The 23,751-nt window shown below is 38.0% G+C and overlaps 1 protein-coding gene across 1 annotated transcript in view; it reads right to left on the reverse strand.

Annotated features, from left to right (window-relative positions):
* Positions 1–1,543: 1,543 nt before the first annotated feature.
* Pth2r (parathyroid hormone 2 receptor) overlaps positions 1,544–23,751 on the reverse strand; it is a 54,462-nt gene continuing 32,254 nt past the window's right edge. The window contains exons 9-12 of the mRNA XM_070028475.1: positions 14,231–14,325; positions 6,747–6,885; positions 5,012–5,053; positions 1,544–2,705 (exon numbers count right to left, since the gene is read on the reverse strand). Coding sequence (XP_069884576.1) covers positions 2,313–2,705; positions 5,012–5,053; positions 6,747–6,885; positions 14,231–14,325 — 669 coding nt within the window. The 3' untranslated portion in view covers positions 1,544–2,312. The remainder of the gene's footprint in view (positions 2,706–5,011; positions 5,054–6,746; positions 6,886–14,230; positions 14,326–23,751) is intronic.

Raw genomic sequence — 23,751 nt, forward strand, 5'->3', positions numbered from 1 at the left:
ATTATTTTACTTCCAGCACTACTTTTTCTGCTCAGGATTGGTTTTGTGATTCAAGGCCTTTTGTGATTCCATATGAATTTTGGGATTGTTTTCTCTGTCTCAGTGAAGAATGATGGGATTTTGATGGTATTTTCATAATCCATGGAATTTATATATCACTGAAATTCTAAAATATCATCTTTTCAAACCCTATGGCTAAGCAAATAAAATATAAAGTAAAATTAATTCACTGGCTAACAGCTTGAAATTTTGGAACTAGATCAGTCAATCCTTCATAATTGCCCAGAATTTTACCTGAGAAAAACAATGCATTGGAAAATGATAGTTTCCTAGTTTTCCTATTGGGTTCAAACATCATGAAAACTAAAAAAAGAAAGTATGTGTGTATTTAAATGCATAAAGAGTCATAGCAAATATGTGATTCTTTGTTCCTTGAGGGAATGGATTGTGCCTTGTTCTTTACTGGAACTTCAGCACACAGAACCAGTTCTGTCACATCATAAGTTCTAAGTACGTGTTTATTGAATTAATAAGTGAGTAACATTGAAGGAAACTTAGTCAATCTGATGGCTGTATTCATACCTATTAATATAAAGAAATAGTGCAAGTTCTAAGTAGACTTAGAATTCAGATAGCTTAGGAAGTAGGAACTTGGCATTTCCCATATTACCAAAGGGTATCTATTCTAACTATCCCTTTTCACACTGTACTCAGTAAATGTTTTCATATCTGCAACACACTGAAATTTGAAGTTCAGGAAAGTATAAGAGTTGTACATACACTTAGTTGTGGATTTGTGGAAGGAAAATTTGATTTGTTCTCAACAATAATGTGAGCCATCAAGAAAATGTGGTACCTATACACAATGGAATTCTATGCTTTCATCAGGAAGAATAATATTGTTCCATTCATAAGGAAATGGAAAGACTTGGAAAAATTTATATTGAGTAAGCCAGACCCAGAGAAAAGTAGGTCACCCTATCTCCCTCATTTGTAAGAACTAGAATATATATATGATATTCTTAACAGGGGATCTCAATGACCCAAGTGCTCAGTGCAAAGGACTATATATAATGAAGTATATTAACATGAACTCCAACTTATGGAAATAAGAGGTTCTCATTAGATCCTGTGTATAATTCATTCTTTTCCCTATTTTTTTTCTTTCTTCGTTTGTGTTAGGTTTTTGGACCTCATGTTTTGCACAATAGACAGTGCAATATGTGGACAGGAAAGGGAATCACAGAAACAGCAGGACAACGGATGAACCATAGTAACATTGATACTCACTTGACACTATATTGGGTATGAGCATTACAATCTGGAGGGGAGGGGAATAAAGAGGGGTAAGTGGGAGGTAAAGAGGGATGGGGTAACAATGATTAAAAACAAATGTACTTATTACCTTACTTATGTAACTGTAACCCCCGCTCATCACCTTTTCAATAAAAAGAAAAATAAGAATGTGAGCCTCTAAAATGAAATTTTTAGAAATAATTCAAAAACTGCATTTTAAAAGCAAACTTTTAATTTATCCCACATGTCATCTGCAGAGAAAAATATTATATAGAGTGTAATTTTGTTTCGGTATAAATGAACACAAACAATCCATTTGTAGATATAAGCTCGCCAATTGAGAACCTTTGACATCTCACACATCACAAAGAGCTGAGGTTTAACCATCACAAAGGGAATATTCAGAAAGAGGTCTATAAGAAGTACTCTTTTATAAGCAACTTCCTCTTTTCCCAGAAAGAGTCAAACATAGATATCATATATTTATCATTGTACTAATGCCCAGTCAACTACTTTTCCAATGTGTACTTGCTCTTTGTGCTCTTATGTTTCCATATACATTTTTCAGATCTTCATTGCTCCTGTGCTCAGATGAATGGGTACAATGACAGAAGTACATTAAAGTTTAAGATTAAAGTACAGAAGGAGAAAAGGAGCACTTATTTCATAAAAGAAAAATAGCACAAAATTGTCTGTGTCATATTTAGGCTGCTATTTAGAGCCAAGCAATTTTTATCTACCCAAAAGTAACAATTAAAAAAAAAACACCACCACAAAGCAAAATGAACCACCATCAATTCAGAAAAGAGTGTGATGTCAAAATAAAGCAGTACATTTTTCCTCTGATACTTTCCCTTTCGTGTCTTAGAGTAGTCGCAGAAGACAATTCATGGAAACTGGAAACAGTTGAATAACCTTTTCACTCTGATTTTTTTTCAGGCTCAAACCGAGGAATGCCAGCCAACCATTCCCTGTACAAGCAGAATCACCAGACCATTGATGTCAGAAGTGTTGACTCAGATGGCATCCTCTGCTTCTCTTTTGCAACTTTCAGAGTCCAGGATAAATTCCAAAGGCCTGGAAGACGCTTCCACTGGAATATCACCTCCCTGCCTCCCCTCACCCTCCTTCATCTCCTGGATGGAGAGTGGTGAGCAGTCCTGATCCGAACCACTCCAGACATAGCCAGGCAAAGTCATATGGCTCTCAGGCAGTCTGCTGGCAGTCTTGGCCTGCTTGCCAGAGATGAGCACCATGCGAGTGCTAGCCCCCATGTGCGACTGGCTAATGCTGCTGTGAGTCACGGTAGTGAGTACTGAGCCATACCTCTGGCCGCCGCAGGATGGCGTCCTTTTCCAGTTGATGGATAGGTTCCATCGACTCCACATCTTCTTCACCTCACCTTGAACCTAAACCACAAGAAATGTGTTCTACATCAGAAACAATAAGGGAGGTCCAGGACGTTTGTTACAAGGGTGTTTGCCTTGATTTTATTGATACTAACTGAAGTCCCCTCTGTGGAGCAGAGACTTTAGACATGTAGAGATCGTTTTCTTCTCTGCCTCACTTTTGGAATAAGCAACCATTCTGGAGATGGAGAGTAGCTTGGAAAGTAAAGGGACAAGTCCCTTGTACTTTACACGGTATTTACATAGAAGTAAATACAAATATCAGCCTTGGGACGGGGGAAAACAATTTTGGTTGGAAGAGAAATAAGAGGTAAATAATGGAAAGAGGACCACAGAACTTTGCATAATACAGATACCTGAACAAACTCTCCCAGAGCTTTAAACAGCAGTAGAAAGTTATGCCCTCATATGCTGCCCCCAACCTCTTGAAAGTCTGGCTGATTGTTTAAGCCATCACTTTGGATAAGAGTTCCCCAACCTGCTTTCTTAAAATATTTACTATGGTGGACTCAGAATTATAAATATGTAGTTCTGGCAGCACAGAAGCTTTTCTTATAAAGGCCTGAGAGCCATTTCATTGAGTTGCAGTGACAAGAGAAAGTTTTTCTCTCTCTGAGTCTGCTTGGGAGAAACAAGGTCCAAACTTCCCTGGGTTTTTGTTTGTCTGTTTAATTAGCAGTACTGGGAATTGAATCTGTGTCCTCAAGCATGCTAAGCAAGTGATCTAGTACTTGAGCCACAAACTTAGCCCATGAACTACACTCTTAATGGAATGGGACTTTTGATTCCATTGCTACCACTGAGGATTTGATCCTATTGTTACTTCCAAGTAACTAGTACAAGGGAAGCACTCAAAACCTGGTATGTTAATAGCACCTGAAAACAAACTCCTATCTGTCCACCTGGGCCAACAATAATCACTAGACTTTATAGGAAGCTAGAAAATGTGCTGTTGGCAGAGAGATGCAGTTAAGGGGAGGGAGACACACCAATGGAGCAAAAAGAGGTTGGTGAATGCAATCACAGCATTCAATATTCGTATGTGAAAATGAAACCCGGTAAGTCAAGGAGATGAGTTGAATTGAGCGAGATGGGAGGGAATAATGAAGAGGAGTGACGTTGATTCAGATAAATTATACTCATAAACTGGCATGTTGAACTGAAATCCCTTCATACAACTACTTACAAATAATAAATAAATAAATATAAATAAAGAGACCTACTTACTTACCTTTCCTGCAAAACACGGTAAAAACAATACAAAGTAAATCAGGGAATTGATGAATTGTTATTTAAGCTTTTTTTTTCTGGGAAGACTGGCTTTACCGTTCCACAATGTGATCCCTTCAGTGTAATTAGACACATATAGCAATCACAAGTATCTTTGCACTTATGAAAATTTCTGCAAATTGAAATTTTGAGAGACAGAAATGATGGCAACTCACTCAACAGCAGGATTTGTTAAAGCTTACAGATAAAATGTGTCATCCAACAGGGTTAATTCCCTCTGTACAACTCTTAAATAAACTATCTCCTAACCAGTTTTTACCTTTAGAATTATCAAAACTGTTTATTGGATTTGTTGAGGAAAACATACTTTTGAGTTTTCTATGGAATTTAAAAGGGAATGTGAATTCTGCCATTGAGTGGAATACATAGCCCAGCGTCCATGCAAGTATCAGTCTCTAGTAGAGTGAGCTGTTTTTAAACTTGGCAATTGCCAACTGGATTGACAAAAGTGCTGGAAGAGGAAGACATTAGCTTATTTACATCAATGCTTACACTTTCAAAATAACTGTGGTTAAAGTATTTCCCTTCTCCTAACTGTTCTTTCTTATACAAACTGGAAATGTTCTAAAGAGAGTAAGGTGACCCTGCAAGGACCAATTACAAATTACTGTGGTTTTAAAGTGTCCCCTCCCAGGTCCTATGCTAAAAAAATTTTATTCCCAAGGAAGGTGTTTAGAGCGGTTTAGGTCTGAGGGCTCTGCCATCATGCCTGACTAAAACCCACTGAGTCTTACAGACTTGAGTCTATAAGTGTGATCGCTTGATCTCTTGCTCTCTCTGCCATTAAGCCCTCTTGCCTTTTGCATTCTGCCATGGAATGATGCAGCAAAAATGTCCTTGTCAGATTAAGGCGCCTTGACCTTTGATTTATCAGCTTGTAGAGTTGCAAGAAATGAGCCTTTGTTCTTCATTAATGGTCAAGTCTTAAGTGTGCTCTGATAGCAAGACAAAACGGACTAAATACAAACATATTTGGAGTTAGCACCATCCTATGTCCTGAGTTCCTTCAGACATACCTCTCCATTGCAGTAGCAGTAAATGATAGACACAAAGAAACCCTGTAGAATAAAAAAAAAAGATACTTAGCTTACTGACAACTCATGAAGCTCATGGCATTGAAGTGTCTAATATCAAACTGCAAAAGTTGAACCTCTGTTCTAATGATTCCTTCAGATAATTATACAAATGATTGTCCCCTACTGTTTCCACATCCTTACATTTACATTAGAATTGTTTCCATATTGTTAGCTGAACCAAGCTAGCAAATGCAATTGGAGTATTTTATGCCCTTACACACAGAACTGATTTCTATTATACTACACTTTTCTATTGCCACACTCGAAGATCACATAAATACCCATCCCCTGCTTGGCAAAGTATGTTTATATGTGGTGAATGCTAAAAACTCCAGGCGTAGAGTATTATGGCAAGAACACAAAGAAGTCTTTTCATTCACTCAAAAATATCTGTTAAGCTCAATGGTGTGTTAAGAGCTGCTCAACATGAGACAGGGATGTACTGATGTAAACAAAACAGTTCTAGTAGCAAAGCGACATGGATAAAATACAAAGAAAGAGCCATATGAGAAAAACGAGGTGATAAGGGTTATGCTAGTAAAATAAACATTGTTACGGAGAACGCTGGGGTGCATATATTCAGTGAAGAACTCAACAAAGACCTCTCTAAGGGAGTGACATTTCAGCTGGTTTGAGTGACAAGAACAAAAAGCCAGTTTTGTGAAGGAGAGAAGAGATACTTCCAGAGAGCAGTAAGTGGGGGCCCCTTGAGGAAATGCAAATGTGGAGTGGTGGAGCATTCTGGGGGCTGAACATGCTAAGGTACAGAATAGTGGGGCAATAACAAGGAAGGGAAGGGGTAATAACAATGATCGACAAGTAATGTACTCATTGCTTACTCTTGTAACTGTAACCCTTCTGTACAGCATCTTTATAATACAATTTTTAAAAATACAAAAGGAAATGTAATATGAGATCAGATGAATGGCAGGCAGGCTCCATGTCACACAGGGCTGTATCTGCCAGGAACTGGTGTTTGAATTTTGTTCTTAGTGTAAGGAAACCTTTGGATATTTTTGGTAAGTAAGTAACATGGTTAAATCATATGCTTAAAGTGCTTGCCTTGCGTGCATGAGGCCCTGGGTTCAATTCCTCAGCACACATAAACAGAAAAAGCTGGAAGTGGTGCTTGGCTCAAGTTGTAGAGCACTAGCCTTGAGCTGAAGAGCTGAGGAACAGCACCCAGACCCAGAGTTCAGGCCCCATGACCAACAAAAAAAATCCTTTAGGGGAACAACGTAAAGGGACTCAGGAAGAGAAGATGATGCTCCTGTTTCAAACGAGATAAAATGGAGGACAGCAACCTTTTCTTCCTTTTATTCTCCCTTTCCCTTTTTCCCCTCCTCCCTATATTCATGTTCTGCTTTCACTTATTTTCCATACACAAAAGCAGAGTCCTTTGCTCTGCAGAAATTCCATATTTTAACAACAATCACAGTCTTATCTTGCAGCCCAGACTTGTTGACGGGACAAACACCTCCAGAGCCGTTCCTGAAGAGTTCCAAAACATTTAGCCTGACCTCCAGGAAGAAAAAGTAAAAGTGCCACAGAATACTGTCATGTCAGACTTGCAAACCACAGGTGCATCTAAGCCAGACAGAGGGGCCAAGAAAGAGGATGCACAGGAGCACTAAAGGAGACTATGAGAACCATATAACAAGGTTTCCCTGCTCACCTGAAAGGAGTTGAAGAAGAGCTCACAGTGCATGCGGATCTCCCACCAGAGCCCAGTGAAGGAGTGGGGCTGGCAGATGAATACGATGTAATGCACGCCAAACACCAGGACCAGGACCAGTGTTGATTTCGCAAGCTTCCTGAAAGAGAGAAGCCAAAGTCCTGTCAATTCACCAACCTAGAACATGGTTCAGGAGATGCAGCAAGCTCAAGAGGTTCACAAGAGCTGACTGTGAACCCACTCTTCAGATCTTACCACTTCTGGAAGTCAGTGTGTGTGTGTGTGTGTGTGTGTGTGTGTGTGTGTGTGTGTGTGTGTGTGTGTGTGTTCTCTTTCCTCACCTCCTTATCACTCTTATATGAAATCAGATGGTTAATTCTCACCTCTCATAATATCCCTAATGCTATTTACATTAAATATCCCTAATGCTATTTACATTTCTCTTGATTATAGAATACTCTTTGTAAAAAAAAAATTGTTAATTTTTGTTTATTTTCCTGAGTTTTAGAGAAGCATTTCCTCCACCCATGGGAATTGCCTTCACTGTGACAGGGAGCATTTGGCTTGTTGAGTTCTCCTGAGAAGTCGATTATTCCTGGAGACACTATATATTTTTCTTTTTTTACTGTGCAAATACCGTACAGAGGGGTTACAATTACCTGGGAAAGATAATACACTATATATTTTTCTTATGATTTACATATGATCATTTCCTCCTGCCTTTTGACCAAATGGTATATATTCTCTCTCAAGTAATTTAGAGCTCAAGAAAGCCTGAGGTTTATTGTTTTCAACCTAGGTGCTTCGATTGACATTATTTCTCTCTGTTAGCCTTTCATATACATTTTCATATACCTTCCACAGCTAGAACACTCTTCTGCCCTTTGAGAATCAGGTTCCATCTTCTCCATCCACTGGACTCTGAGACTTGCACCAATAGTCCTTTAATTTGGGGCCTTTGCACTGGACTGGGTGATGCACCACTTTGTCTCCATGTTTCTAAGAATTTTGGACTCAAACGGCACCATGTTCTGGTGCTGGGCTTGCAGGAGACTTACTATATACATGACTTCTCAGCTCCAGATCACATGAGCTAATTTCCCTAGTAAACCTCTCATCATATTACCTGTATCTATCTACCTCTATCTATCTATCTATCTATCTATCTATCTATCTATCTATCTATCTATCTATCTATCTATCTATCTATCTGTCTGTCTGTCTGTCTGTCTGTCTGTCTGTCTGTCTGTCTGTCTGTCTGTCTGTCTATCCACTTGTACATGAATATGCATCTGTATTAATGTGGCTTATTGGTTCTGGCTCTTTGGAGAGCTCTGACTAATTCAGACATGTTTATTTCTTATTCTAAATGTCCCCCCAAGATCCTCACGTTTGGCTATCTGTGCCCTTGTTGTTTTCTTCCTGAGGGTAGGCAGGAAGGAGGACTGGCTTCTAACCAAAGATATTGGCAAAGATGGCAACATGTTGCTTCTGTGGTTTGTGGTGTGTAAGATTCTAACTTCTTTGGGGAAGCAAACTGCCATGTTGTATGAACTGGTCTTTTGAGTGGTCCATGTGGTAAGAATCAAGTGTCATCTGATCATTAGCCAACAAGTACCTGAATCTGCTAACAGTCACATGTGCTCAGAGGTACAATCTCCCACCATCCAGCCATCACATGAGACCATAGCCCCAACTGGCTTCTCGATTGTAATCTTGTTATACCCTGAAGCTGAGGACCCACACCCAAATTCTTGACCTACTGTAACTGAAATAGCTAGCATGTTGTTTTTAAGCCACTAACTCGGTGGTGCTTCATCTTATAACAGTAAGTAACCAGCACACCCAAGTACATACCTTGCTGATTGCTGGTTAATACTGTTTTAATTACATTTTTGTCCAAGAAATTTCCATGTGTGGCTTCTGTCTTATTTCTCAAATTTGATTTTTCCTCTTTGAGTCATTTTCACCCTAGTAAGCTCAAACAATTCAACATTCTTCCATTCTCACCAGTCTTTCCCCTAACTCCTTTCTTTATTGATTTTTCTTCTTGTAAATAAGCTACTTGGGTCACACTACACTAAGACTAAGAAAACCTGGATTCAGATTCTCAATTTCATGACCTCTGTGATAGCAATTCAGTTTTCTGATCTCCGAAATAAGAAAACAAAGTTCAGCAGTCCATATGAACACAAGCTATATTGTTTTAGGGTTTCACTAGGAACCATTGTTCTCATACATAGACTTGACATCTTATCCTTCTTTCCAACAAGTACAGAAGCTAGAGAATCCCACAAAACCATATTGGAAGGGCTAATTTCAATGTCCGGAGTTGCACATTTGCTATACTTCCTTCTGTGTTGCCAGTCTTAACTCTCATTTGTCACAGGACCATCCGTGCCTTGTAGCTCAGCTCCATTTACCTGTCAGAGCGTTCTCTGTAGCCAGTGGGCTACTTTAACCTCTGCTACTAGCTTTATACCACATATTTTGCCTTACTTATAGTCCATTTAATTTTAGAGTTCCTCACTGAGCCCTTCATTTGAGACAGCATACCTGGCAAGTAATGGGTTTCTCTGAGCTGACTAATGCTTAGTGGTGCTTGTCTTCCCCTTAAATCTCAACTGAGCAGTCCTCGCTTCCCATGAATTGAAGACTGGTGGGACACTTTGTAGACCTTCATGGTGTTTGAATTCAGTTTAATCAGATACAGGAGGATGACATTACTGGACTTTCAGTCTTAGAAGTCTTGTCTAACATCACTCTACAAGGAAAATTATATGCTCTGTCTTAAAGGGTAAATCCCCCTGGTGATTGCTATCCAAATTGAGCTAATTTTGACTTCTCCTACTGAGTATGCCTAGAGACAAAAATTAAAACAAAAGAAAGAAAGAAAGAAAAACAGTAAACTGTGAAATGTTCACAAATGCAAGAGTTTAGACACAATTTGGTTCAATGCAGACTAAGGAAAAATTGCATTCTTCAATGAAATTCATTAGATAACCCATTAATTAAATCTTCATTAATTAATTAGTTAATTCTAGGTTTATCTCTATGACTAAATCCTCTTATAGTTTGGTACAGATAAAAGTTAATATGTAGAGGGGCTGGGAAGGTGGTTCAGTGGTAGAGCGCTTGCCTTGCATGCATGAGGCCCTGGGCTTGATTCCTCAGCACCACATAAGCAAAAAGAAAAAAGCCAGAAGTGGCGCTGTGGCTCAAGTGGCAGAGCGCTAGCCTTGAGCTGAAGAGCTGAGGGACAGTGCCCAGGCCCAGAGTTCAGGCCCCACGACCGGACCCCCCCCCCCCGCCAAAAAAAGTTAATATGTAGAAAACATCATAACTGTATTCCTTTCTCTACTATTGTATAACAAATGACTATAAAATTTTCTGGCTTGAAATAATGCTATATGTTTGCTCTAAAATTTCAAAAAATGCCAGAAATCCAAGCACAGCATAATTGGTTCTTTCTGGCAGGGCCTTACATGCTTGAAATAAAGGTGTAGGGTTGAGTTTTCATCCAAACCTCAGGTTTCTCTTATAAACTCATATGAATTCCTAGAACATCTCCATCCCTTGCAGTTGTAAGGCTTTCTGCTGACCATCAACTCTGCCATAGTTCCTACAAACTGTCCATCAGCCCTCCACCATACAAAAGATGACTTAATTAAAGCCAGCAGGAGAATTCTCAGGCTCAAGAGAGGGTCTACATAACATTGCAATATGCTATAGGAGGAACTAGACCATGCCTTTTACAATATACTATAAACTAGTCCAATAGATCTTGCCTATACTCAAAGTGAGAAATTAGGGGGGAAGATTATACAAGCAAGCCATGGGCTAGTAATCTTGAGAGACATCTTAGAAATCAATGTACCATGGTATGTCATTACTGTCCCCAGAAATACAAACTGTATCCTATAGAAGGCCACTAATGGCAAGCCGGGTGCCAGTGGCTCATGCCTATAATCCTAGCTACTCAGGAGGCTGAGATCTGAGGATTGTGGTTCAAAGCCAGCCCGGGCAGGAACATTCATGAGACTCTTATCTCCAATAAACCACTAGAAAACCAGAAGTGGTGCTGTGGCTCAAGTGGTAGAATGCTCTCCTTGAGCTGAAAAGCTCAGGGACAGCGCCCAAGCCCAGAGTTCAAGCCCCATGACCACCACCAACAACAACAACAAAAAGAATGCCACTAATGGCAGTCCAGTATACACTGATGAGTTTTGCTAGCTTTTATCCACTTATAAATTCATTTCGCATTTATTATCTGACTGTAGGTTAAGTTCGTTTTTAACTAGCTTTAATTTTTGCTCCCTCCTTCATTGATTGTAGTTAAGTAAAATATTTCAAGTGTGCTGCACAAGCTCATTTATAAGTGATCCAGCAATGACAGTGAATGGGTTAAAGTAGGGACAAATGCCAAGTATGACACGCAAGTCATTGTCTGTCCATTTGTGTAACTGTGGGAACACATGAATCCTCAGCACTGATGTTCCTCAGGGTCCATCTGGTCCATCTTTACAGCTGGATACTGGAAGAAATCCCAGGCATCTCCTGAGATGATCCAGGAATATTATAACGGACAGTGTTCTGGCTTGCTAGAAATATGGGAATGGATCATGTGTGTCCAAAGTCAATCCCATGAGAAGAATACAAAGAAGTCAATTTGGGGCCTTGGTCTCAGCAAATGAAACAAATGACCAATCATCATCATGATCCTGTTACTGGCTGTATCATTTTACTTTGAAAACCATATGAGATAGCTATTATTATCACATTTCCAAGTGATAACAGAGGGACAGAGAAAGAAAGTGTTCACTTAAAATTATAGTTAGTGGTGATGCCATCGTAAGAGCTGTTCTCTTTACTATGTACTATATAGTAAGTACAAGTGGGATTTATTCTAAAAATAACAAACATTAAATATTTTTGTTTAACAATAATGGAAAGCCAAGTTACCTAAAATGTTAAAATGTTCTTTCACATTGAATTTTTTATTCTTATAGCCCTTACATATTTCTAATCCTGAACCCTTTTTTTACTTTGTAAACAAACTTTTGTTTGTTACTTTGTAAACAAAAATTTTGTTAAGTCTGATAGATTAATTATCTTACTATCAATGTGGTTTGAAAATAGCTGACTACCCAATATTTAATATATTACCTTTAGGGAAAACTAGCTGAAAAATATGTGGGTTCTCTCTATACTATTTTTACAAACTGCATGAAATCTACAGTCATCTCTATATGAAATTATGTTTGGAGTGATTGATGTCATTCAATTATGTTTTAATCCAATATATCAACTGAGAGATTTTGAGAACTTTTCAAAAGTCTTTTTCTATTTTTATGTATATGCTCACATAAAAAGACAATCAGAGCTCTAAAAAATATTTTCAGTTTTTCAGATTATTACTCATGAAAATATGCTTAATTACTGCTGTTGTTGCTCTCTTCAATTATGGGGCTTGAACTCAGGGCCTAGGTGCTGTCCCTGAGCTCTTTTTTTGTTCAGAGTTAACACTCTACTACATTGAGCCATGGGCCACATCCAGTTTTCTAGTGGTTAACTGGTTAAGCATCTCAGGGCCTTTCCTGCCTGGGCTCACTTGGAGCTGTAATCCTCAGATCTATGTTAGTTAACCTCCTGAGTAGCTAGGATTACAGATGTGAGCCACCTGCACCCACCTAATTACTGCTTTAGATGCCACTATCTAAATAGTCTAGCAAGAATATTTAAACACTTGTTACACAAAGATAATAATGAAATAAAAGTTTAAAGGCACAAAAATAAGTAAATATAAATTTAACTTCTCAACCTTAATGGTAGGAGTAGCACCAAGATAAATTATATTTTCTTATATCTACTTAAAAAGGAAGGTTTGATCAGAAGTTCTCAGAAATTGACCGAAGAGCAAGGAAACTGAATACTTAATTGAATTTCTAAGTGGTTGACAAATACTTTCCCCAGTGTTAGCTCAAGTAAGAAAACCATTCTCTACTATGTTTTATGGATAGCATTAATAATACAAAATGTGTTTCAGCTATAAATAAAAGATATGCTTAATTTAGAAAAAATATTTTCATGGCTTATTTGAATCAACAACTTAAAACTTTAAGAACTTGTAGCTACTATATTATTAAAAAGTTGTTCTACAAGAGGTTTCTTTATTATACTGTTAGCATTTCTTTTAGTTTCCTTCTTTTTTTCTATGGTTCATCCCCTTTTGTCACTTTTTTTGTATTTCTGTATCATTTGTCTTATATATAAGTTTATCTCTTTTGAGGAGGGTCAAGGGAAGCACAGAAAGTCTGGGACAAAGGGTGAACCAAGTCAGCAGTGATACTCACTAGACACTATGTTGGAAATGAACTATCCAACTTGAGGGGGAGGGATGTTGGGAGGGGGGAAATGAGAGAGAATGACAGAGGGGGTGTTAATGTTCAAAAGGAGATGTACTCAATATCTGAATGTGTACCTTTAACCCCTCTGTACATCACCTTTACAATATTTTTTTTAATTTTTAAGTTGTTCTGACTTCGGAGCAATGGCTCATTAAAATTCTTGGTAACTTACTCTCTTCAATTTTTATGAAATACAATCCTCCCACAGGTGAACTCTAAATAGTACCTATTTTCTGTTTTGAGATGTCAGTAGTTGTTTTCTGCTAAGTTTCTCAAATCTTGTGGATAACATTTTGCAAAGAATAGAACATTTGTGTCATTTAGAAATATAGAAATAAATCAGCTAACGTTCACAGCTAGAGAAAAAAGTAGTCTTACTTTATGAAGAAGAATGAGAGACTATATCTTTTTGTGTTCTGTCATCCTTTGGTCTCACACTTCACTGATGGAATGTAACACGAGAAAAGCTATATCAGTATAGCAGTCCACCTGCTGTAAGCTCTTAGGCACAATACAACGAATCCACTTTCTTGTTTTCAGTATGACATAATGAGTATATATAAAATTTTCTAAGTTCATCACCAAGAGATTTTCTTGGAGTTCATATAATTTATTGAAAAATACCAACCTGATAAGAAGGGATACAGTGTAGTTAGAATTTAAGCACATTAGGAAAGTTTAAAGCTATTTACATGTTGGTTTTATACTTTTTCTTTTTTTGGGGGGGTCCGGTCAAGGTGCCTGAACTCTGGGCCTGGGCACTGTCCCTCAGCTCTTCAGCTCAAGGCTAGCATACTCTACCACTTGAGCCACAGCGCCACTTCCGGCTTTTTTTCTTCCTTTTACTTATGTGGTGCTGAGGAATCAAACCCAGGGCCTTATGCATGCAAGGCAAGCGCTTTACCACTGAGTCACCTTCCCAGCTCCTACTTTTTCTAATAATTAATGTAATTGAACCAATAAAAGATATACATTCATAAATTGAATCTCTTAAAGATATTTTGTGATGAACTGATACTTGTTCTCTGAATAATGACTAAGATGTCCCCTTTCATGGGACGGCTGCTCTTGAATTACCTGTATTGCTTTCTCATGTCATGTCCAACTGCATTGGTCTCCCAAATTTTGGTAGCTAGAACTCTAACTGTATTCAGAAAGAGAATAAAATTCATCTGCAAGAGAAAATAATATTATAAACAATTACTGAATTGGTCTTCAAGATGGTCACAGAAATTTAACAAATGGTATTCAAAGTCTCCAATAAATATGAATAAAGAAAGCTGCTAATTTTTATACATTATTATTATTGTAAAGGTGATGGTACAATTATACAAGTCAGATAAACAGTACATTTCTTTTCAAACAATGTTACTCCTTCCCTACTCTCTCCCAGTTTCCCTTCTCACCCCCACCCACAAGTTCTATAGTTCATTTTCAACATAGTGTCTAGTGAGTACCACTGCGGCATTTGTTCACCTTTTGTCCCTCCATTTCTGTGCCTCCCCCCTTACCCTTCAGAGACAAAAAAAATTAAAAAAAAAAACAAAGCCAATGGAAAAGAAAACAAAATGGCAACAAAGGAAAACACCTCTTGCTTCTATTTCCTGGTGTTCACTTTGATAAATATTATTTTATATGATCAGATGCTCACAGGTTTTGTGTGGAAGGTTACTGGTTCTTGATTTGCTCTTTGCAAAACAAACAAAATAATCAAAAAATTTCAACAGACTGGAAACCAGAAATACAGAAAATAATATAATTTGTTTCCAAAATGAAGTTTGGATGAAGCTCCATAGCAGACTGTAAGATTAAAAAAATAAGAATTATATAAATGAGACTGCCCTTTTTAAAAAGAAATAATACCTCTCTCTCTGTATTTGAGGCATGAGTAATAGTTGTTCTAGGGATACTGTCTTTCCTGTGATATATGAGACATCTTGGGAGACATGTTAAGGTTTAAAGGGAAAAAAAGAAAAAAAAAACTAAAAAGAAAGATAGTATATAAGGAAAGCTAACCAAGTAGAAAATTAAATTGAATTCCAAATGTTATGGATGAAAGAACCACTAGAAAAAAATCTCATCCTGCCTTTTAAAAAAGAAGGTAGAAATTGATTGGGAAAAAAAAAGCCCTTTTATGTCCAAGGATCTTTGATGAGATCCAACATAACCAAGAGCAAGAAGAAAGCATGAATGTCAGGAGTCCTAAGAAGATGTAATCTGAACCCCTGAGTGTCTTCATTCAGGCAGTTGGCTGCTACTTGGGAATGATGGGTCTATATAGCTGGCCACAGGCAGTCACTGGGCCAATGAAAGAGGGGCTCCATTCCTTGAAGACAGCTTGGCTTGGGGAGTTCTAAAACATTTCTGAAAATTGGAGGATTGGGGTTATTGGGTCCCAGATACAGTTGATTATTTACATCAACCCTAAATTACTGCCCTGCTTACTACCAGCCTCCTCCCAACTTCCTTGGATGCATCTCTGGTTGATTTCACAGCTTCCTACAAGAACCCAAGGATTGAGCTGAAGAATCAAGATGCTCCCAGGTGAATCAAAGCTGCCGATTCTTGAATAGTTTCTCATTGTAAGCCTCACTTAATACAAATCATATTCATTTATTGAAGATGCAAAAGTAAAGTTCAAAGAGATTAACTGATTTGACTTGTGCTATCCATTCATCAGATATTGGCTGGAATTCGGACCAAGTCTCAGTAGCTTTTTATCATGAATACTTAAGCCTAATCTCATATCTTCTCTTCAGTAAGCCCAAAAGATGCAAAACATAAGAATTGTGAATTTCAGTCTTCACCCACTATAACATCCTGCTCACAGACATAACTTTTATTTACAATAAGGTCTGAGGTTGTTTATCTATCGCATGGATGCTAGTTTCTGAATAGACAAATTATTTCCTTATTTTCTCTTTGCTTAATACTGCAGACCTTGGCAATTCAATAGAGATGGGGTTAAAAAATGGAGAAAGGCTTATAACTACTCTGCAAAGGACTGAATGGTAAGATTTTTTCCTACGATTTTATTAGCATCAATTCATTGTACAAGGAGTTTTCATGCTGGTTAAGTCCATATAAATACACAATGCACCTTGAGTATGTTCATTTCTCCATTGCTCTCCTTTATCCCCTCTCTTCCCAAGCCAATCTCAACAGGCTCAATTACTTAACTTTCACACATGTACTGAAAGTATTTTAACCATACTCATTCTCTCTATTGGCCTTACCCCCCACCACCACTCACTCCTCAAACAAGATCTATTTTGTATTATTTTCACTCATTGTGTTTAAGTATATATTAATTTTTCAAAAGAGTTTCACTGAGGCAGTTCTCACATGCATATATTGTACAGATTGAAACGTTACTTCCCCCTTCCCCATCTCCAAAGTCCGTAATTTGAGTGGAAGGGATTGAAGCTGGAAAAGCTATCAGAATAACAGTCATCTGTCATGTCTAATCCTTGAAAAGGAGGACTTATACCTGGCACCAGATGAGCCAACATTGAGCACCCCAACCAAGTGCCCCAACCAAGGACTCTTCCCTCTGGATAGTATATCATAGATAAATATGGAAAAACACCCAGAAATTTGGCTGAAAGCTAATCAGCAGTTTAATAGTTTAAAGAATAACAAATATTTTACAGAAAGATTTAAGAAAAACCAAGATTGAGAGAACTTGCTGCTTTAAAAGATGGATAAATAGCCAAGCACCAGTGGGTTCATGTCTGTGATCCTAGCTCCTCATGAAGCTGAGATCTGAGAATTGTGCTTCAAAGCCAGCCAGGGCAGTAAAGTTCATGAGACTCTTATGTTTAATTAACCATGGAAAAGCCAGAAGTGGAGCTGTGACTCAATTGGTGGAGTGCTAGCCTTGAGCAAAAGCTCAGGAAAAAATATGAGTATATTTAGGCAACTCAAGCTTCTTTATCAGGGGAGCCTGCACTGGGCAGATTCTCTCCAGCGTCTCTAGGGACAGAACTTCCCCTCAGCATCCTGTGCCTAGATAGGAAGAACTACTAGGTTCTCCAATAGCTCCATTTGGCTATATCCCAGTCGATGGCAGCAATATGGTTTTGTGTGGTTCTTCCTCTCCCCCTTTACTGTATTACCTGTCTTCTTCAAAATCAGAGCAGTAGAGAGAGAGATTCTGTATAATAGTTCCTTTCTGAGGCCTTTTGAATATATCCCATCCATTCACTTCATGTATTTGGCTTCTTTTTCAATTATATTTACTTTGTGTATATGCATCTTGATCTGAATTACTAACCTTTTAACTTTTAGGCAATAACCTAATTAATATCAGTGGTATAATTTGATTATCTATATGACAGATACAGCTGGAATTCAACTTGTAATTTAGGGTCACATCTATGTAAATGGTAGAGCTTGAATTTTATCTGAAGTGCAGACATGTTTAGGAAAGAAAATATTCTGGAAGGGAAAATTTCCTCAAATAAAAATTAATTTGGTATTTTGCAATTCTATCCAACATTGAAGATTAACTTTTTTCCTATCTTTGAAAATTTACTTTGTTAGATAGTCATCCCTGTTTGGGGCCTTTTTCAGTAACAACTGAGGAAATGAATCATTGACTTCACAGCAGTTAGGAGTTTGTGCCTTATTTGTTTGTTTCCTTTTGTATTTTACAAACAGCATAACAATTGGATATTTTTTAAGCTTATCACTTAGTCTTTTCCTAAAGGCTTTGTGGAAAATACCATCTTATTCTACTGCCAAAATACTCTGTGATACTCTTGGTCAGATGTGTGAGGCAAAACATTTGCAAGGCAAAATCCTGCAAATCTAAAGCTGTGTATTCAATGCACTGAACAATACACAGATTTCTCCAGTCACTATTTTGTTAGTCATGAAACTAGCTCATGAGTCAGATGATGAACAAGCCCATGACGAATACTACAAACTGTTAACCACCAACATCAGTTCTTAGCTTAGATACACAAGAGTCAAGAGATAAAAATCTAAAACACACAAATATATGCCAACAAATGAAGACTGGAAAAGAAATAAGCACTAATGACCTCTATTTTCCTAACAATCACCGCCATCTATAAGCTCCATCATGTCTCTAAAGGGTTATTTAAAGGTCAAAATCTCTACAATAACATTGCAAATTAACATCAGGAAAAATATCCTCCAAATGCTTCCCAATTTGAACTTTTTTTAAAATTCTACAGCTTATTTTTGAGGAGTTATCTGAAAATGAACTACTGTCTCTCTCTACAAAAACACACATATAAATTTAAATATCTGCATGAGTGACTGGCCCTGATTTCCAGTGTTAGCTTTTAGTTCTTTAACGGCAGCTGAGAGTTCCAAAACAGAGTTTTAGGTATCCCATTTTATTTCTTCTATGAACATGGATTTGTTGTATCTACTATAGGAAAGATTATTCTGGAACCAAAAAAAAATGTTTTTTCTTCCATCAGGTAAGATATGTCATGAACTTAGGCCCATGTTTACATTTTTTACTGGTGGCAATGTTTTACTTTTCCTTGGATCCCTTTAAATTCAGTTCTCCTTATTACACATTCACATTTTAATTCATCTAAGATGAATCAACACATTGTACAGGGAAGTAAATTGAGACTTTCTGTCATCTCTAACCAAGAGATAGATTGAATGAATTGAACGTGTAGGATTGATTCCCACCGAACAGCAAAAACCATGGACCACCATCACCATCTTCTGCAGCATGCATCTCCCTTACATCTTCCCAGCAGTTTGCAGGGGTGGGTGTTTATTTCCACCTAATTCCTGGGAATCTTTGTGAATAGTGTCTCTAAGGACTTTCAAATACCGTAATTGATGACAAAGTTAATCTGTTAGGACTGTAACTTTTTTTTACAGTAATAAGTAATCTGCATCTCTCTTAAGCAGACCTTCGCTCCTCCAAACAAGTTCACCTAATCCATCCAGCAGAGTGCCTTCAGACTTTTCTATTTGTTTTTGGTCCTAGTATGAATGCTTGAATTCAGGGCCTTGACTATAGCTCAGCTTTCTTACTTACCCTTTGCACCGTACCACTTGAGCCAGGCCTCTGATTAATTGAAAATGGAGTCTTACAGAGTTTCCTTTCCCAGCTAGTGAATTTGAACCACAGTCCTCCAGAGTAGCTAGGATTGTGGGGTGAATCATTAGTGCCTACCTCAGACTTAAATATCTTCATGTTTCACTATAATTTTAAGGAAAACTTCAACATACTTTTGCATGGATTCCATGCTCACTCAGCTGTATAGTCTAATCTCCAGTATTTTCTGGAGATGTGCTTTCATCCAGCCATGGACAATGTGGCTCATCCATTTCCACCTTGACACATACTGCGAAGTAAAATCCATCTCTACTCTTTGCCCATGGTTCAAGACCATGATTCATCTGTATTGGCCTTTCATAGTTCTGATCTCACCTACTAGATGTTTCCTTTGCAAAACTGTCCAGATGAGAGTTTGGAGCTTTATCCTCCTCATTCTTAACTTTAAAGTAGCCATCTCATAAATGCCTTAAGACAGATCTGTTTGCTTTCTTTTTATTAGCATACCTTAGTTGTAAGGGGGGGGGGTTCACTGTGACATTTTCACACATATAAACAGTATATCTTGATTGACACCCCCATCTAGCACCCTCCCTTGCTGTATTCCTCTTCTTTAAATAATTGCATTATTCTATTTTCAAACATGCAAGTAAACTATATTAAACACGTTTCATTCTCATTTACTCTATTCATTAGCCTTCCCTCCTCTGAAGCTCCCCACACTCAAGCCTATTTACTTTCATAGCATCCTGGAGACTTTTTAGTGTGTATTAATTGCATCAGGAGGTTTCACTACCGTATTTCACGTGGGCATGTGTCATGTTTTGCTTGGAATAACCTTCTTTATTGCCTTCTCTGACTCCATTCCTTTAAGCTCTTATTGATTGAGAGCTTTCACTGAGGTTCTTTTTGCGATTTTCATACATAGCTGAACTATATCACAAAATTATTCTTATTCGCTTCCTCCTCCCCCTCATCCTGCAATATAATCTCATAGTTAGAATTGTAGGGGGTTGTGTGTGTATATAACATACATAATATATAATAGGTGTTATATATATTACATTATACATATATTTGCATAGTTAGAATTGTTTTGTGTGTATATATACATAGGTGTATATGTGTATGCATATAAATGCATATATTCCCATTCTGCATTTCTTTTATATCAGTTTTAATTCTTTTGAGCTGTTACAGACCCTTAGTACAGACCTGTCCAACACTCGCTTGGTAAGGACTTGCTGAATCCATTAATGATTGCTTTGTCTCTAGTTCTAGACCTTTCTGCCTGCCAGGTACATCATTTGTCCCTGGGTGGAGGGGGCATCTCCGCTTCCCCCAGGGCTGCTCTGCAAGGCTCAGGATCACACTGTCGCTCCATGCTCTCTGTGCATCAGGAAACAGTCCTCTTTAGTGTGAAGTTACAGAGAAGAATTTTTAAATCGTCCTCAGCAACATCAAGATGGTGCAGGTGAAGAACAAATTGTTTCATTTGGAGATATTATCTTCATGACAAATTTATAATTTTTCAATGAATGCTTAGCTTAAGCATAAACTTAGCAGATATCAGCAAAACACAGGAAGCAGCAATGCTACAGTTTTAGTTTCCAAAATTCTGAAATCAAATGGTTTCTCCTACATTTGTACCAAGCTGTGTGTGTCCATGGATAGATAGATAGATAGATAGATAGATAGATAGATAGATAGATAGATAGATAGATAGATAGATAGATAGATAGATAGGTAGTGATATGACTGCTCATAAGGCCTGTAACTCTCCTAAGTTTAATCTGGCTCATATATCATTTCAAAATACTCACCACAGATTTTACTCTGATGTCACACATCCAATCAGTAGTATCTAAGTTATAATAATACCCAAAGCCAGAAGTGAGTAAGGGATCCAATTTGTGTTTAAAATTATGGACAAATAATTTGGTGATGGTACACATGGAGATCTATTTTGGTAAGAGCACACCACATGAAAATACAGAGCTTAAAAATAGCATGTATCTTAAAGTCAACATTTTTTGTTGTTTGTGTTTGTTGGTTGAACTCTGGGCTCTATCTCTCAGCTCTTCTGCTCAAGGCTAGAACTTACCACTTGAGCCACAGCACCACTTCCAGTTTTCTGGTGGTTAATTGGAGTTAAGAATTTCATAGACTTTCCTGCCCAGGCTGGCTTTTTACTATGATCCTCCATCTCTGCTTCCTGAGATTACAGGCGTGGATTACAGGCATGGGCCACCAGTGCCTGGCTAAGTCAACATTTTTAAAGAAAAATGTAGCCATACAAATGGAAACATTTCTACCCATAAATTTAAGAAGCTGTTTGACATGGAAAGAATATGGTCAAAAAGTTCAGGTTGCATCTTTGTTTTGCCACACGAGTTGTGTGACCTTTATCTATACTCACCTCCTCTAGAAAACAGAAAGGTTACCTAAGGTGGACTGAGAAGTTCTGAAAGTTTACTTACTTCATGCTCCTGTTCCTAATTCCCTAGGACATCTACTTTGTATGCAGAATGTGGCTTCTTACAAAAACTTTTGATCAAGTAGTCATGATATGCCAAAGCAAATCTTGCTGGGAACTAAGAATATAGAAGTTTAGTGAAAAAGCTTGGTTATTGTTTGTTCCTCAGCAGTGAGGATGGATCTCAGGACTTTGTGTATGTTAGACCAGTGCAATAACACTGATCTACATGCCCCACCCCAAAATATGGTTCTTATTCACATAAGCCTTCAAGTTTATTGGACAAGATAGAGCATCAACAGACACAGAGATGAAAGACAGACCATCCCCTACAATACCTTTAGGGATAAGTTTGCAGACTGCAGTAGGAGTGGCCACCCATCTCATGGGAAGCAAATGATGGCAACAATCGTGACCCCTCTGAAGCCCCTCACAGAACTGAGATGAAAATAAAACAATCAGGCCACAGTCTTCCTAGGACTCTTTAATAATTATGTACATCTCACTCTCCTGCCCCAATTCTTCCTCTACTTAAACCTAAACGTCCTGTGTGAACCCAAACGATGAGAAGAAATGCTTACCTCACCTCTTCCTGTGGAGTGCCGGCCACATAATTCATCTCCTTTCTCTGCCCTTCATTATTAGTTATCTTTCTGTTTGGTTATATTTGGTTGAGTGCCCAGATCTGATGGGCCAGAAATCACACACACACACACACACACACACACACACACACACACACACACACACACACACACACACACACACACACACACACACACACACACACACACACACACACACACACACACACACACACACACACACACACAGCCCTGAATTGGGCTTACAGCATAAAACTCCTATTACATGCTGACTCCTACAGCGAGCTGTTGGATGTAGGCTTCATGATCCTAAAATCTGCTAAGACTCTGAAATGCCAAGAGGAAAATATATAGGAGAGTTTTTCTAGAAATCCCTGCAACCCAGTTTTATGTTTAGATTAAGTCCCAAGACTTCAGCTACTGCTTAGAAAATAATAAAAGGACAAATACAAATGAAAAATCAGAGGCTTTATGCTCCCTCTAGAAAACTGAAAAAAAAATCTCCCTTCTTTTGTTTGGCATTTTCCTGAGAAAACTTCTGAATACTTTCCTATCTCTTTGGAATACATATAAAGCTTTTTTTGTAAATGAGATAGGCCCTTTATCAGCTTTATGAGCCAGGAATGTCTTTCTCAAAAATCTGGAATCATCTCTTTGAAGTGAACACTACAAAGCAGGGTATCAGTGGCTCACACCTGTAATTCTAGCTACCAAGAAGACTGAGATCTAAGGATCATGGTTCAAAGCCATCTGTGACAGGAAAGTGGGTGAGACTCTTATCTCCAATTAACTACCTAAAGCCAGAAATGTCACTGTGGCTTAACACCTTGAGAGAAAGCACCCAGGTCCTGGCAGAAAGGAGGAAGAGGAGGAGGAGGAGGATTACTTCAAGGGTGACAATGTTTCCCCAGGGTTTTATGGAAAGGTAAGGGCCTAATTATCTTCCAGTTACAAAACTACCTTCTGCCATAAACCACTGGGGTTCCTTTTACTTCACCTAAAGGTAATTAGCTAACATAAGCATTAAGCCCAATTCCCAGATAAAGTTAGGATGAATGTAGATTGCCTATAATGCACATCTCCTTCTGGTCTAATAATTAGGTATTAGTAATGTTTTCTTTCTCTACTTCTTCTGAGAATTACTGTTAGGAGATGGTTTTGTTTAATTTCATTTCCTCAGCAGCAGAAAGCTAGCCAGAGCCTATTCCCACCATCATAACAAAGAAATGCTAGATAATCTACATAGCAAAGTGATCTTTGTTAAGCTTTCAAAACTATCAAAGAGCAAAGTGATAGGACAACAATGATCCTGTCATTAATGTAAAGTCTTCAAAGGTGTAGAATGATCACCTGCTTCCCCCAGACAGATGGCAAACTCTACTGAAATACTCAAGAAAATTGTGCATAGAATAAACTTCCCAGAAAAGGAATTTCAATTTACAATAACAACCAAAAAAGA

Source organism: Dipodomys merriami, unplaced genomic scaffold, assembly GCF_024711535.1.
Source record: "Dipodomys merriami isolate MVZ:Mamm:240054 unplaced genomic scaffold, mDipMer1.0.p SCAF_1, whole genome shotgun sequence".
In the NCBI taxonomy this organism is placed as follows: domain Eukaryota; kingdom Metazoa; phylum Chordata; class Mammalia; order Rodentia; family Heteromyidae; genus Dipodomys; species Dipodomys merriami.